Source organism: Xiphias gladius, chromosome 24 (assembly GCF_016859285.1).
Source record: "Xiphias gladius isolate SHS-SW01 ecotype Sanya breed wild chromosome 24, ASM1685928v1, whole genome shotgun sequence".
NCBI classification, from domain to species: Eukaryota; Metazoa; Chordata; class Actinopteri; order Istiophoriformes; family Xiphiidae; genus Xiphias; species Xiphias gladius.
Genome location: NC_053423.1, coordinates 3,482,969 through 3,498,528, shown reverse-complemented (window position 1 = coordinate 3,498,528; position 15,560 = coordinate 3,482,969). Strand labels below are relative to the sequence as shown.

At 40.1% G+C, this 15,560-nt stretch overlaps 1 protein-coding gene across 2 annotated transcripts; it reads left to right on the top strand.

Moving 5' to 3' along the window:
• Positions 1–1,248: 1,248 nt before the first annotated feature.
• nr1d2b (nuclear receptor subfamily 1, group D, member 2b) lies at positions 1,249–12,164 on the top strand. Of its 2 annotated transcripts, XM_040121268.1 has the most exons (8): positions 1,249–1,740; positions 4,227–4,457; positions 5,715–5,803; positions 6,374–6,518; positions 7,429–8,132; positions 9,292–9,477; positions 9,592–9,802; positions 11,105–12,164. In XM_040121268.1, exons 1-8 carry the CDS (start codon positions 1,722–1,724, stop codon positions 11,299–11,301), a joined length of 1,782 nt encoding a protein of 593 aa, XP_039977202.1. In that variant the 5' UTR covers positions 1,249–1,721; the 3' UTR covers positions 11,302–12,164. The 2 variants fall into 2 exon arrangements, with proteins under 2 accessions (XP_039977202.1, XP_039977203.1); XM_040121269.1 differs by lacking the exon at positions 5,715–5,803.
• Positions 12,165–15,560: the final 3,396 nt, after the last annotated feature.

Below are 15,560 nucleotides of genomic sequence, written 5' to 3'. Positions count from 1 at the left end.
AGTGACAAATCCACAAAGACCTATCACCAGAGTCTGCAGCTGTCCTCAGCTGTACAAAGCTTTTAGCCTCTTTAGCCCATTGATTTGGTTTTCCAGCCCAAAACGCTGTTCTTATCGAACTTGTTTCCAGCAGTAGCAGACAGCTGTTTTCAGTTAAAAACTTGATAGACCAGACACAGTTAGCGACTATCTGGTGAGCGTAGTGGAACATTTAGCAGCTAAAGAGCCAGATATACTTCTCAGGTGTTGGTGCAGACTAAAGCACTGCTGGGACAGGAATATTGTAGTCAGATTCATCAAGTCGACCAAATGTTAACGTTAATATCTATCACCTCGATCTTTAACAAATTTGTTTGCAAACACGTTCAACACTTTCATGCATCTCTACATTTTTTCATACAAAAATGCTGACACATAAATGTGACAATCAACACATAGTATTATCATAAGTATTAATTATCTTCAGATAATTAGCAATCTGTAGTCACTAATAAGATCTACACGTTTTGTGATTCTTAGTCGGACATTAGCTACTTGTTGATAAGCTACTTTTGATGAGGACAACAAAGCACCACAGAGACAGGACTGTTTTCCTCTTTGCATGGCAAATCACGGCTTTATGAAAGTAGCTTGCTGTTGTAATTGGATCTTTTTTTTTACATGATGAGTCACAGAATGGAAGGCTGATATACAATATAAATATACGGTAATAAAAGAAGACTTTCCCAAATAAGTTAGACTACCCTCCCCTCAGACACAATAAAAATTCCCCCCTCCCAACCTAATAATTTTCATTCAGTCCCTTATCCCCACTGTGTAGGGAATTTTCTCAACAGCATTTCACGCCTTAGAACACATTAGAACGCATCACATTTACAGAATATAAAATTTAATGGTTGACGGAATCAATCAAATATGGAAATTTGAAATATTTTTTTAAAATGAAATTATGATTTAACACAGAGAGGATTGCTTATGTAGGAAAAAATGTACTTGGCATTTAAAAAGGTATGGATGGAAACCTGTACTTGCGTTCAGAAATGCCTGCCAACTATTTCGTCAGACATTTTGAAGGTTACCTTTGCCCCCCTTTAACAAAGAGTACCAGGACTAATTTGGATTAATACCAAACCACGATAAGCAACGTAATTAAAATGTTGCAAGAGAGTGGCCAACTGTCTTTGTTCACTTTGACTGGTGAAAGTATGTCAGTGGGTTAAATTGACACCAGTGCAGGGCTGTAGGGAAGGAGGAGCCGATGAACTGGGTCACATGGTTACACACTGATCGCAACTCGAAACAGTCACAGCTAAGCCAGTCCTCCATAGCACCGGAGCTGCGCCCCGAACGCGTTTTATTTGAATGGAATTCGGCACATTTGTAGGTGTAACTTAACCACACTGAAAACAGGCGAGCACCACACTCAGAGAACGAAAAACTGCCGTTTGAGCCAGCCTCTGCCAACTTGCTGCTTCGGTTTGATATGTGCGATTTTTCCTGTGAAACTGTATCCTCGCTAGTCTGACACTGACAAGCCACTGTGAAGCCGTTGGCGGTCTCTATCGGGTTTAAGTGGCGTTCATTTAAATGTTGTAGCTTCGCAGCCACTTTCTCAACCGGGATCATTCAGCGACTTTTCAGTTGCTGAAATACTAAAGCAGAAAAACGGCTTCTGCACTGAGGTAGCAGAGGAGGAGGAAAACCCCCGAACTCATAGGATAATGGAGTCGACCAAAGCTGGTAAGTGTGCTTTAAACCCAATTGAAATGAAAGTAGCTGCAGCTGTTGCAGCGGGCTTCATATTGGGGTCGCATCCTGCCATTAGCTCAGTGAAATTAGGCTTAGTCAAGCTAGCGCGAGTAGCATAATAAGGGCACGTTACTGTTTTATGTTTTTAAGTTTCTACATTCTGACTAAGCACTTGAAAATGTCAAAGGTTGTAGCGTGTACTGGTGCGCTAATATTAAAGTGGGTTAGGAGTGCCAGTGGGCTGTTGTGATTACCCAAGAAGTTGGCTTCAGCAGCACTGCAGTTGTCTCGACTCACATGGACCCGTCAGCCTAGCCATGTGCGCCTGTGTTTACGCTCCGCGTGCGTCGCCACTCATTGGCCGAGCGGCGCAGTGACGTGGCCATTGCATAATTCCTGCTAGCAGGCTGGTGTGGGGTCTCACCGCGGATACACGTGAGCCATCTCGCAGCGGCTTGCGGTGACCCAGTTTTCCCGGGGAAAAACATGCTTGCTCCACGTGGGGGCGTTTTGAAGAAAAAAAAAAAAAAAAACGTCTAAAGTTATAACGCATTCAAGGTCCATGTGATACATAATGCTCTGCGTATGTTACGTAGTTTTATTCGTGGTCTCTGGCTGAAAAAATATTTCGAGCAATTACGTCCAAGTCAGTTTTCATCCGTTAAGACTTAATGCGAACTCTGGTTTTGATGACGACATTGTTCATTCAGTGAAAATTCCGTGTAAATAGTTGGTGAAGAGTGTTACATTTCCTCTGAAAGAGCAACAAGAAAGCGAAAAAGAATAAGTCAAGACAAGACATGTTGGCTACTCTATCATAAGAATAAAATCTTGTAATTTTTTAACTTTAACTTTTTAAACATGGTATTATATAGTTATACACTAAGTATGATGAATAAATGTTAAATGTGGAGGAGACAGATTGTTAAATTGATTACACATTGAAATATTATTTCACTTTGAAATGGTTCCCGGTATTTGATAAAAGTTTAATTGTGGAACAATATGTTGGGAGGTTATGCTTTTTTGTGTAATCTTGCTTCACACTGGAGTGTTATTCAAGCGCTCCATGTTATTTAACACACGCAAATATAACAATAAAAGGTGTTTTTGAACTGACTTTTTATGTTTATGTTGATAACCTATTCTTGAAATGTTGTGTATGGTATTTATTGCATATCTTCCAAGAAGATATGCCAGTGAGTTGGTTGAACTGGGCTTTTAACTGGGTCAGAACTGATGACCGTCACATTTGCTATGAAAAATATGCATTGGTACAGTCAGACAAATTTTCTCAGCCCAGTATTATATCAGTACTACTGTGTATTAATGGCCGTTACAGTACATGTCTTGTCAGATTAAATAAAATCGACCCACTTAGCATACGATTTGGTACTACATCCATTTGTTAATCGAGCCTGTATCTGTGAATGGCTGCAGGGATAGGCCAGACTGCCTACTACACACACCCTTGTGAAGCTGACATTATGTAATGGCTGTTACCTAATCACTGAGAATGGCAGGGAAGACATCAGGTCAGCCTATGTTGAGGGGGAAAAATCGGCTCAGCTGCAGCGGCAGCCTGTCTGCTCGGCTCCTACTGGCTGAGGAAGCTGTTGTCGTAGTATGAGCTGCCCTCTTTATGTTAAGCTTGTTGGTTCCACAGCATAACCGTCTGGAGCTGTTGATAGTTAGAGTTACATTTCATTTGAAGGAGAGGAAACAGTAGTGACTGAACAGACAAAAAATTTTAAGATGTCACATTATTTGAAAGACTGGTGATCACTGGGAAATTTGATGCTAATAGCACCAAAAAAAATGGAGATTAAAAAGGGAAAGAAATTGATTTTTGTTTTAGCTTTTTATCACTGTAGTAGAAAATAAGATTAGATAAAGTGAAATTAATGGATGAGGTTGGTGTTTTTTTTGTGTTTTACGTGTTAAAAAATTCCATGAAAAAAATCAAAACCAGCGATTAGTTAGTCCATTTCTCAGTACTCCCTGACTTCGGTATCCTATTTGTGGCCCTCAGCCCCAAACCCAGTGGTTTCTAGATTTTCAAAAGAAGAATTTCAAATGTATAGTTTCATTATTAAAAGGGCTCAGCATTTTTCTAAAACAGCTGGTCACTGAAGCGTTTGTAGATGTTACTCAAACGGGGAAATGGTTCACTTGTTGGGTAGTATTTTCAGGTGCGGATTAATCCACATTTGGTTCTCTAGTGAGAATTTGACCATAATGAAGCTCTATGACACAGAGGAATTTGATACATCAGGCTTCAGATACACACAATGCTTGTTAGTAAGACAGTAAGAAAAATATAGAATATCATCACCTGTGTCTTTTTAAGGAGAAAAATTAGACACAGCACTGTATAAACACAATCTTTTCCAGCACAAAGCTCTGCGCAGTGTCGAGTTGTAGCTGCAGTCCCTGTCATCATGGCCCATTTTTTTTTTCCTGCCATTTTACACCAGGAGGTGTAATAGCCTACATCAGCTCATCCAGCTCTGCCTCCAGCCCGGAGTCCTGCCACAGTGACTCCTCCAATGGCAGCTACCAGTCATCCTCCCCGCCCCACCGCTCCTCTCCTAGCCGCTGCCAGCTGGGTCAGCCGGCTGACCCCGCACTCGCTGCCGGTCGCCAAAACCTTCCAGGGACTCAGAAGACCGGACGATCCTCCTCCTCTGCAAAATGTGGCATCACAAGTAAGACGACCACTCTGTTTTATGTATTTCCAGAAGCTAACTGCAGTGATCTTGTCAGTTTTCTTTGCTGGGAAATGTACAGTTTTTCCCATTACTGATCAAACTTTTGGCATTACCAGTCAGTAAATGTGAGACTCCTACTATTAGGAAGCAGGTTTTCCAGGAGACTGCTGCTGCTTGAGCTGCAAAGGTGGTTTTAACTCAAAATTAACAAAAAAGCAAAACATTTCATATCATTTACATTGTCAATCACTTCCTAAGCACACCAAGTTTCCACTGATGTCATAACTTCCAGTTACCTGGTTTCAGCTGATTTCAGTGTACAATGAAAGTCAATCCTGAATGAATAAACCTCTTCCAAGTTCCAGCAAGTTAATGTTACAGTGTCATTAGCCCAAGTCCTCGCAATGCAGCCACGTACCCAGTAAATCTTTAATTATTTGTAATGATCATTTCTGTGATTTATTTATTTTTAATTTATCCAGTTAAATTTTCAGTTGAAGCTGCTCTAAATTAGTTCTCTCAACACAAAGGTTTAAAGACTGATTCAAAGCTGTCTCTCTTCCACACTCCCAAGGATTGTATTCTTTATAATAAAATAATTATTTTCAAATTATTTTTACTTATTGGTTTCAGCCTAAATTCAGTTAGATTTTGCCTTACAATAATAGCAAATATTAAAAAACGTCACATTTTCACAAAGTAAATCAAACTGGAAATGTCCCAAAAACAACTGAGGCCTTTCTGAATTAATTACATAGTCCATTGTATCTAAATTATGAGATCACTCAGATGCAGGCACATATGGCGTATCACATGTGAAACAGTATGCCAGATATGATAAACCACATGTGCCTGTCTATGAATTATCCCATGTTAAACAGTGTTGCACTTGTGATATCACATGAGCTTTTTGTGAAGGTAAATATATAGTATTAAGTTAAAAAATACTGGAAGCAGCCTATAAAATATCATCAAGCTGTAGAAAAAACTGTAAAATATAACTTCCCCCACATTGCTTAAATCCCCAAATTCCCAGGAAAAATACAGAGGACATGACCTCAGGCTGCAGAGTAGGAGGTTACTCTAAATAAATTAAGCTTCTGGTTTACTTTGGGCATTGGTTGTAGGAATGTAAAATGTAAACAGTCTTTAGTTAGTTGGTCTTTAGTAGCATTGCTTTTGCATGTGTTAGCATGCAAAAGCAATGGTGTGTTGCTTTTTCAGCTGAACTGTAAGAATGTGTATTTGTATCAGAAATCAATGGCCTGGTGCTGCTGTGTAAGGTCTGTGGCGATGTGGCCTCCGGTTTCCACTATGGCGTCCACGCCTGCGAGGGCTGCAAGGTGAGGGCAACTCTTTGAAACACCACCACTTCATGCACTCACACTAAGCAACACGCTGCGGACACTGAATCAGAATCCTTTTCACTGCGACACAGCAGTGTGGCTTTGGACTGGAGTTGAAGTGGGTCACTGCAGGCGTAGCCATCTGCACAGCTACAACCAGAGACTCTGTGAAACTAGTACACTCTCCCCATATTTATATCAGCTGCCTCTCATACTTCACATTGCTGTGTGGCCTAGTTAACTGTGGGGAGCAGTTTACAGTGACAAACGCACCACACTGCGCCGTAGAGGAGGAACATACACACAGAGACATGTTTTAAACTGATAGGCTGGTGAGCCAATGTTATGCTTTTTTTTACCAAAACGCAAAACTGCAAAAAATACAAATAATGTGGGTGATATTGGAAATAAATATGTAAAAATTACCAGGTGAGCAATATGTCAGTATCAGCTATAAACAAATTCTGTATTGATATATTCGCACACATGGTTATCTCCCTCATCTCTCTATGAAGTGTGTGTGACCTTAGTCATCACACTGTGCTGTTTGTCTTTGTGAACACACAGGGTTTCTTCAGGAGGAGCATCCAACAGAACATCCAGTATAAGAAGTGCCTTAAGAACGAGAGCTGCCCCATCATGAGGATCAACAGGAACCGCTGCCAGCAGTGCCGCTTCAAGAAATGCCTGATGGTGGGGATGTCCAGAGACTGTGAGTATCTCCTGTAATTACTGCCAGGCTCATTAGAGATCCACTCACTGATTCAGTCTTGCTCGAGTGTTTTGTGAATGAACACGGATCATTTATACTGGTTGATGTAATGTTTTTCTCTGTAAGAAGCTTGGGTAAGTTAAAGTAGACAACAGTGGATTACCCTCAAATCGATACCTTTTTTACAAAGAATACAGCTACAGATATTTTGCAAATTGTTAATTATTTAACAATTAACACACACTCTGGATGTGTTTCAAATGTTGGGGGATATGGGGACCCAAACTGTTCAAAATTAAATCAATAAATAAGACATTATGAAATAAATAATTTTATGAATAAATACACACAAAATATTTTACTTAAACATAAAATTGTGAAATAATCCAATACATTTTTAAAACTCAAATCAATATTATTAAACATATTTCTACATATTTTCAAACCCCTTGCCCCCAGTTTGTAACGCAGTCTTTCTTTCACAAATGTGAAGTCTCCAAAACCAAGCTGAGATAACCCTGATGATAGCACTGTGATATCCTCAGGGTTATTTTTTCACATAAAGCTCCTCCACAAACATAGAAGACTTTTTCTCAAGACTGTTTTCACAGGCTGAGGAATTCGCCTCAAGACTAGTATAACTACTAGTATGCTAGTATTGATGTGTCAAATTGTCCCTTCAATAATGTGTATGTGATGCATGTCATGTCTCATGCATCACTTGAAGTTAACCCAACTGAGTGTGAGAGGGTAGGGGAATTACTAGGTGGAATTTCTAACGTTTTCCACTGCATCTAAATTAGTCACACTAGTCATTACTGTATAACTTATCATGCAAAAAATAAAATAGATAAACCTGTAAAATAATACAAGTGAATTCTTCTGAAATAATCCTCTCTTCACCGCTCAGCTGTGCGTTTTGGCCGAATCCCTAAGCGGGAGAAACAGCGCATGCTGCTGGAGATGCAGAGTGCCATGAACAACATGATGAACAACGCCCAGCTGCACAGCAGCCAGACGCTACCTATCGCCAAACCGCTGCCAGCCAGCGCCACAGAACCTACCTCGCAGGACGCCGGCTCTGCCCCCTCCTGCTCTCCATCCTCCTCACCGTGCTCCAGCCAATCAGACTCCAGCTCGGACCCCGAGCCCACTGTGGCAATGGACACCAGCGCCAGCTCGGCTTCGCCAAGTGCGTCTGACAGCGGCGAGGAGGAGGTGATCGGCTCAGTGACCAGGGCCCACCAGGAGACCTTTATGTACAACCAGGAGCAGAGCAGCCTGACAGCTGATGCCCCAACTGCCATGGGCCACCTGAACAGTGGCCAAGATCAAAACGCTGCTAACTGTTGGAAAGAAGAGCAGCAGGAAGCCTGGAACCACCACCACAACAACAACATGGTCACCGTGGCAGCACAGGACGCCTCCTCCAGCCAGAACCCTCAGGGTCCAGAGGACAACACCCCCAACCACTGCCCTTTCAGACTGTCCAGGAGCGCTGCCGGCCACTGTCCAGCCTACACACATGCAGGTCTCAGAGCTCCAGCTACAGAGGACCCCGCCAACAGAGCGTACAACGGGCACCAGTGGAGAGAAGGCAAAAGGATGCATCTGGTGAGATAAAAAGAAGCGAGGGGAGGTTACCTCTAGCACCTTTTTAAACACAAAGCCAGTTCAACATGCTGAGGGATTAAATGTAATGAAATAAAAGTCAGCGAGAAGGAACAATAAAATGAATTAAATGCAGTCAGATTAATTAATATTAATAGACAAAATAGAATAATAGATAATAGCGCTTGAAGCCAAAGTTATAGTGCAAGTTGAGTGCAGAAATGAATTGCGCCAGACTCGATGAAAACAACATAGTTTGGTGAGTTCATAACGCTAACATTTTTGTGCTTTTGAAACTGTGAAGTGAATCAGCTGCAGCTGTCTCATGGTTTTTTTTGGAGAGACGTGTTAAAGCATCATTACAGCAGTGCAGCCTCTTGAAGATAAATATTTTTCTAGGTCTCGGGTCATAAATACTTCAATCTGCAGTTACTGATTTTTGTTTCGCCACTTGGGGGCAGCAAACAAGCCTGAAAACATAACATCTGACATAGCCTAAAATGATATGATATGGCAAAAGTGTCTGCAAACAGTTGCCTATTTACACATTCAGCAGATAAGAGGCAACATTAGGATGTATTTGGGGTTGTGTTTCTGGCCACCGTGTTCTCTACCGACTTCTGAGAAAAATGTCTGGCTCTTTAGCCGCTAAACACTCCACAGCTTTTACCAGCTAGTCTCTATCTCTATCTGTCTGCTGCTCGGTGCTGAGCAGGCAGTGTACAGTGGAATTATCAGAGCTTTGTTGCCTAAAAAAAGCTGCCCTCCATGGCTGAAAAAAGGGTTGATGAGAACTGTGGGTCAGAAAAACCAAAACAATGAGCTATGATAGAATAAAAGGCTCCCTAAAGCTGAGGGGGAGTCCATGAGCGGGTGACAGTTCTGTGTGGGTTTGTCACTACCAGCGACCCCATCACATTACACATAGTCATTTGATCCATTGTCAATGTAAAAAAAACAAAAAACATTTAGAGTGCAGCTTAAATTTCCTCACATTTTTTACATTATTCAGTGGAAATGTGTCAATGTCCAAACACAGTATGATTATAAGTAAAAGCCTGAGAACAAACAGATATACTGCGTCGGTTTCACCCTCATTGATGGTAGGATATAAGCTTGCTCCAGCCAGAGAAAGCATTATATTCCTCTGTCCTGTCCTCAGGTTTGTCCGATGAACACGTCTCCTCACGTGGACCCTCAGAAATCTGGCCACGAGGTGTGGGAGGAGTTCTCCCACAGCTTCACCCCTGCTGTCAGGGAGGTGGTGGAGTTTGCCAAGAAGATCCCAGGCTTCAGAGATCTGTCTCAGCACGACCAGGTCAGCCTGCTGAAGGCTGGCACCTTTGAGGTAGACTACATTTTTGAGGCCATGTTCTGTGGATCATTCTCAGTTTTTAAAGAGAGCCCAGAATCCGATAACAGTTGTTGTACCCAGACTGACAAAGCGGTGTGTGTTCTGCAGGTGCTGGTGGTTCGTTTTGCTTCACTCTTTGATGTGAAGGATCGCACCGTCACCTTTCTGGGTGGGAAGAAGTACAGTGTGGACACGCTGAGGGCCATGGGGGCCAACGACCTCCTCAATTCCATGTTTGACTTCAGTGAGAAGCTCATCAACCTGGGCCTCAGTGAGGAGGAGATGAGCCTCTTCACCGCTGTGGTTCTGGTCTCCGCAGGTGGGTTTTTATCAAGTTTCTAGTTTCTCAGGCTCATTTCTTCTTCCATTTGGTTAAAGTACTCCACTGGTATCACAGCTTGTACATTACAACACACACAGCTTTTATGAACATGGGTTTACTGTACATTATTCAGTGTATTCTAGAATACAATGAAATACTACAATTTTACAGTAATTCTACAATACAAAATTTTGAAGGCTAACACCAGCACACTTGAACTATCTGTAAAACTGTGATGATTCTGCTTGTTCATTTGTGGAAAAAAATTAGATTACTGAGATTACTGTGGCAGTCGTGAATCTGATATTTGACATTTTTTATGACAAAAATAGAGACAAAATAACTGTCGAAATAAAAAATACTGACTGGTTGATATGTGTTTTCTATAAAACCAAACTACTTTTGTTTGATTTATAAAGATATAAACTCACTGATTCCATAGCAATGCTACTGTGTGCTACCTGTCTAGATCTCCCAAAGCCAAAGCATGATGGTAATCGTAGAGCCAAAACTCGGAACATGTTTATCCCAAATGAAGAAAAGAATATGAAAGCAGTTACAAAAACCATGAAGATTTTGTTTTCTTTTAGTCCTCCAGACATTTTTTTGACAGTAATAAGGCCCAGAATGTTCAATCAACATGGTTCTTACACTCCTGGAACATTGACCATTTAAATACAGATAAAGTGTATAGGGTGTGTTGAAAACCTGTGAACATAAAGGCAAGAAATAGTGTGGGGGGGGGGGGATTCCTAGAACACGTATAGTACTGATGTGATGTGCCAAATTACAGCATTTCTGAGTAGCCTAACTTATCCTGAAAATATCAATATGTGACTTTATTTAAATAAAGTGTGACAACCATGCAAACAAGACAAGTGTTCAAATGGTTAAAATGAAGCTGTGTCTACCTGTGACACCTTCTACAGATTGTTACCAATTCAGTTCAAAGGTTGATCATTCTTTCTCAGGTTGCTTTATTTGAATAGAGGAAAGAAATGGTAAAATAATCCACAAGAAAAACACCAAGTTTGGCCAGAAGCCTCAAAAAATAAACTTGAGTTTGTCTAGTAGGAATAGGGTGTTTGGCCTTCCTATCTTGACTCCAGTTGACTCCCAGACTTGTGTTGTTGTGACCGTTAGAGTCCTGACCCTCATGTTGGCAACGGCAGAGTTAGTTAACTAGTACATCAGTTTAACTCCCAATTCTGGCATATTTCTTGTGCTTTTTCATTCCTATCCTCCAAACTGTATTACGTTCATCATCCCAACGCTAACCTTTGCTATCCTTTCCTCTAGACCGTTCTGGCATCGAGAACGTGAACTCAGTGGAGGCCCTGCAGGAAACACTGATCCGCGCCTTGCGCAGCCTCATCACCAAGAACCACCCCAACGAGTCGGCCATCTTCACCAAGCTGCTGCTCAAACTGCCCGACCTGCGCTCCCTCAACAATATGCACTCTGAGCAGCTGCTGGCCTTCAAGGTCCATTCCTGAAGCTTCCTCTAGTACTTGACCCCCCTGACACAAACTACAATGGCCTGTGACCAAACCTTGGGGCCACTAGCTGGAGACCACCAGCTCCACCACACCTCCCACCCAAGCACACCTGCACCTCCTTACTTCTCCCTTGAGGCTTTGGGTTCTGTTGTTTCTGTCTATAAATCGAACTAAAGCTCAAACCTGACATTTAAAGGGGGAGGAAGACCATAAAATGTTATTGTACTGTACTGTAGGGCGTAACTGCCTGTGTGATGGTAATGCATACATACAGACACAATGATTGGTGTACACGTATCCTGTGTTTGTGTATAGCATACTGTACGTTTGGAACTGTACAAACGTTAGAAGCACTTTTCTGTATAGCGTAGACTGGTATTTTTGCATTCATAGTGCAATATGTGACTGCTTTTTGATTTGAGCTTTATAGTGAGGAGTCAAAAAACTTGTGTACATGTTTTCAGTGGCACACATGAATTTGAATAGGTGCTGTGCTCATGTGATAAGGGGGAAGTTGTAAACCTGAAAAAAAAAACCCCGGACACTGAATGACTGACGAGGTGGAATCCTCTTAAAAAAAAAAACAGAAGCAGACGACAATGAGAGGAATGTGGACGTAAAGCGGCCTAAAGTCCCAGCTTTCCAGTTTGTTCACCAGACAAAATTTCCATGCAGTTGTCTATGTACTATGCTGTGTTTCTGTTAATAGCAGGTTATTTTTCTAAATTATTTGGGCATTGTGACAAATCAGATGTGTCAGTGTCACTCTATTGCTTTGAAGATTTCTACACATGGATCCGTGGAAATGGAGAAACACTGAGCAAATGAAATCAAATTCTGGACTTTCTTTTCTCTTTTTTTTTATATATATATATATATATATATATATATATATATATATATATATATTTTTTTTTTTTTTCCCTTAAAGTTATTATTTCTGAGATTCCAGTGTCTGCTGTCCCTCTTGTCCTGGGTCATGTCGACTTTCCCAGTCAGACACTTGATGTTGCTGTCGGACACTGGACGGCAGAGAGAACTGTCTCGCTGTCACCAGCAACTATTTCTGTTTTACAAAACTGTACAGACTTTAGCTGAGTGTAGTTAAACTGAATAGGTAGGACTATTCCACATAAAATATGACTGTAATGTCACTGAAGTGATTGTAGTTTAAAGAAATAAGCTGAGTTGCTGGTGTTCAGATATTTTTGCGATGCCATCTTTTTGTTCCAATGTCGAATTCAGGATGTTTAGCCTTCAATATCCAGAGCTTCTGTCATTGTGTTAACATTGCTAAAATGTGGTTCTGTTTTACTCTGTGAAAGGACTGCAGTATGCATAGATTTCTATAAAAAATATATACATACTATCATACATACATAACTGTATAGATGAATATATCTATATAAATAAATTTTATAAATGCAGTTTGTGCTGTGCAGTGCTTATCTAATATGACTGGTTGTCTTTGAATTAAGCAGAATCAATGAATCATATATTGTTAAATTGAATTACCTCTCATTTAGGTCTAAATACTTGTAAGAAAAGTGTTCATTTTAAATACTTAGAATTTTAAAAGTCTTCAAAGATACAAAAACCAAGAGATTGAGGTTAAGTAGAAAATGTGGGTGCTCTTATGTTACACACTTGACTTAAAATTCTTAAGTTGTAAATCAAGTTTTATTTGAAAGTGATCCGTGTTGACCCTGTTCTTAAATCAAGCTATTTGTCTGTTGAATTGAGTTTGTTGGCACCACAAAGATCAGAGATGTGAACTGAAGCTTAAAAAAAGAAGACAGAGGAAAAAAAATGGCACAAAAACTTCAGTTGTTGCTAAACTATCGAAAAATATTTCATTACATTTGCCATAATAACGGAGCTTTACATTTACAGCTGCCCTAAAGCTTCACTCCTCATTGTGCTCATTATCCATTTGGGGTTTGTTTTCATCTGTCTTTCATAAAGATGCAGTTAATCAGTGTAAGTCCTGAAACTGCAGGGGAACTGGGTCTTTACCTCTGCCAGGAAATTGTCTGTGCCATCCAACAGATTTCAGTTTTACTTGGCGGAAATGTAGGCCATGGGCCAAGGAAACAAATGAGTGGTTTTCGGTGCGGGCAAGAGAGCAATAGCGCCACCATATAGCTGTTTACCTACACTTTTACCTGTCTCCCAGTTCAATACTACACACTAATTACATGGATGCACAATATGTACGTACTATCTACATACAAATCTATGTAAAATTCAGTTTGTGATGTTAGTATATAACAAATCAACAAACCATTTTGGAGTAAAAGGAAACAAATCAATACACTCACCATAAGACAGTCTATAGAAATCCATCCAAGCCTGATGGTGGCGCTAAATTTGACGTGCACAACATTCGGTCCATCTCCAGCTTTAAAGGAGTCAGCGGTGTGACTGCAGTAGCGTCACTGTTTATCAGCAGATGGCAACAATGCGGCTCCCTCTCTGTCTCTCCACTCACTGCCACTCCCTGCAGCCCGGGACTCAAACACCATCTGCAGCCTGCTTATATTAGCTCTGGAGAGCGATTCAGAATTTCAGTTCTTTGTAAGCAATAAATACTAATCAATCAATCTAACATTAATATTTTACTTTTTTCAAGTGTAGCTATGGCCTTCAAGCCAAGATTAATATTGGCCCTATAGTACTGAACATAGATGAAAATGCTACAATAGCACACTTATATCAAGATCGTATATTGAACAAATTAAATCAATTATAGTTCTCTCTCTCGCTCTCCCCCCATTGAAAAAAATTCATCTGAAAACTCCTATAAAATTCATGTGAACTTCCAAAATCCCATAGCTCTAATCCAAATAACTCTAAGCATAATTTGCAACCTGAATTCATATAAATAGTTGTTACTGAATGTTTTACGGTCAAAAAAAGAATCTTTAATTTTTAAGAAAATTCATTTCTCCACTAGTTTTCACTTGCTTGCGACCAAAGTTTCATTCTGTGTGGTATTAACATTGTTCTATCACATCTAGAAGTTATTCGGTCCCGCATACAAAATTGAGTGCTAAAGGTCTAGCTAATTATAGCTGAAAACCCCACTTTTCAAGATGTTTTGACTGTATATTTTCCCAAAAATGATTATTTCAGTTTCCTTGAAACTGCTCCATGGGAACATTTTAAAAATTATTGCAGATATAAATATAAAAAAAATATATAAAAAATATATAAAAAATTCAAAGATGTAGAATTACTCCATCTTTTAATATATTTTGAAAATAGCTATTTTTTCGTAATTTTCACTGGCTATAATATTACATTCAGTGATTTTATTTCATAGGGAGATATATTTGTACCAAGTTGACTTTAAGGTTTTCTGTCTCTCTGATACCTATTGAACTTTTTTTTCATGGGGTCAGGAAATTTGCGAGTTACAGCTTGTAATGGCTCGGTTTGTTGCATACACTCTGGACAAAATATTCATCTTAGTTCATTAGTTAATCTTTGTTTCCTGACCCAAAGAAAAAAAACGGCTCAATAGGTATCAGGCGGAGATAGAAAATCTTGAAGTCAACATAGTACAAATGTACACATCTATCTATAAAATAAAATCACTGAATGTAATGTTGCAGCCAGTGAAATGAATGAAAAAAATTAGCTATTTTAAAAAAAATATTAAATGAGGAAGGAGTAATATTACATCTTTGAATTTCTTATATATCTTCAATGAATATTAGCACTTTCCCTTAAAAAAGTTTCAAGGAAATTGAAATAATCTTTCTTGGAAAACATACAGTCAAAATATCTGAAAAAGTTGGGTTTTCAGCTCCAAAGCTATGATTAGCGAGACCTGTTCCAGATAGCAAAATTATTCTGGTGAATACCTGGGCCACATATATGTTTCTTCTGGTTCAATATATGCCTGGTTCCTCAGGCCAAGTCCGGCCAACATACAGCATGACTGTCAGATGCTACTTCCCCATCTGGACCAATTTTGGCACACACACAGCAAATCTTCCTCTCTGTCAACCAACACTGGAGGATAACAGCCGGAATCGGCCTAGATGTGGGAGTATATGGGCCAGACTCTGGCCGAGAACTCGTTCTTTTTTTATGCAGGACCATATAACTTCTAGATGTGATAGAACTATATTAATACTACAGATAATCCAAATTTGGTTGCAAGAAAGTGAAAATACTCTCCAGCTGATCCAGAATGCTGCAGCACGAGTACTGACAGGAACTAGGAAAAGAGATCACCTTTCTCCTGT

What these genes read in the sequence shown, in the direction of transcription:
- nr1d2b (XM_040121268.1), top strand. An exon ending in AAGGCAAAAGGATGCATCTG is followed by an intron (nt 8,133 to 9,291) that starts GTGAGATAAAAA and finishes TCCTGTCCTCAG; the next exon opens with GTTTGTCCGATGAACACGTC. An exon ending in TGTGGTTCTGGTCTCCGCAG is followed by an intron (nt 9,803 to 11,104) that starts GTGGGTTTTTAT and finishes CCTTTCCTCTAG; the next exon opens with ACCGTTCTGGCATCGAGAAC.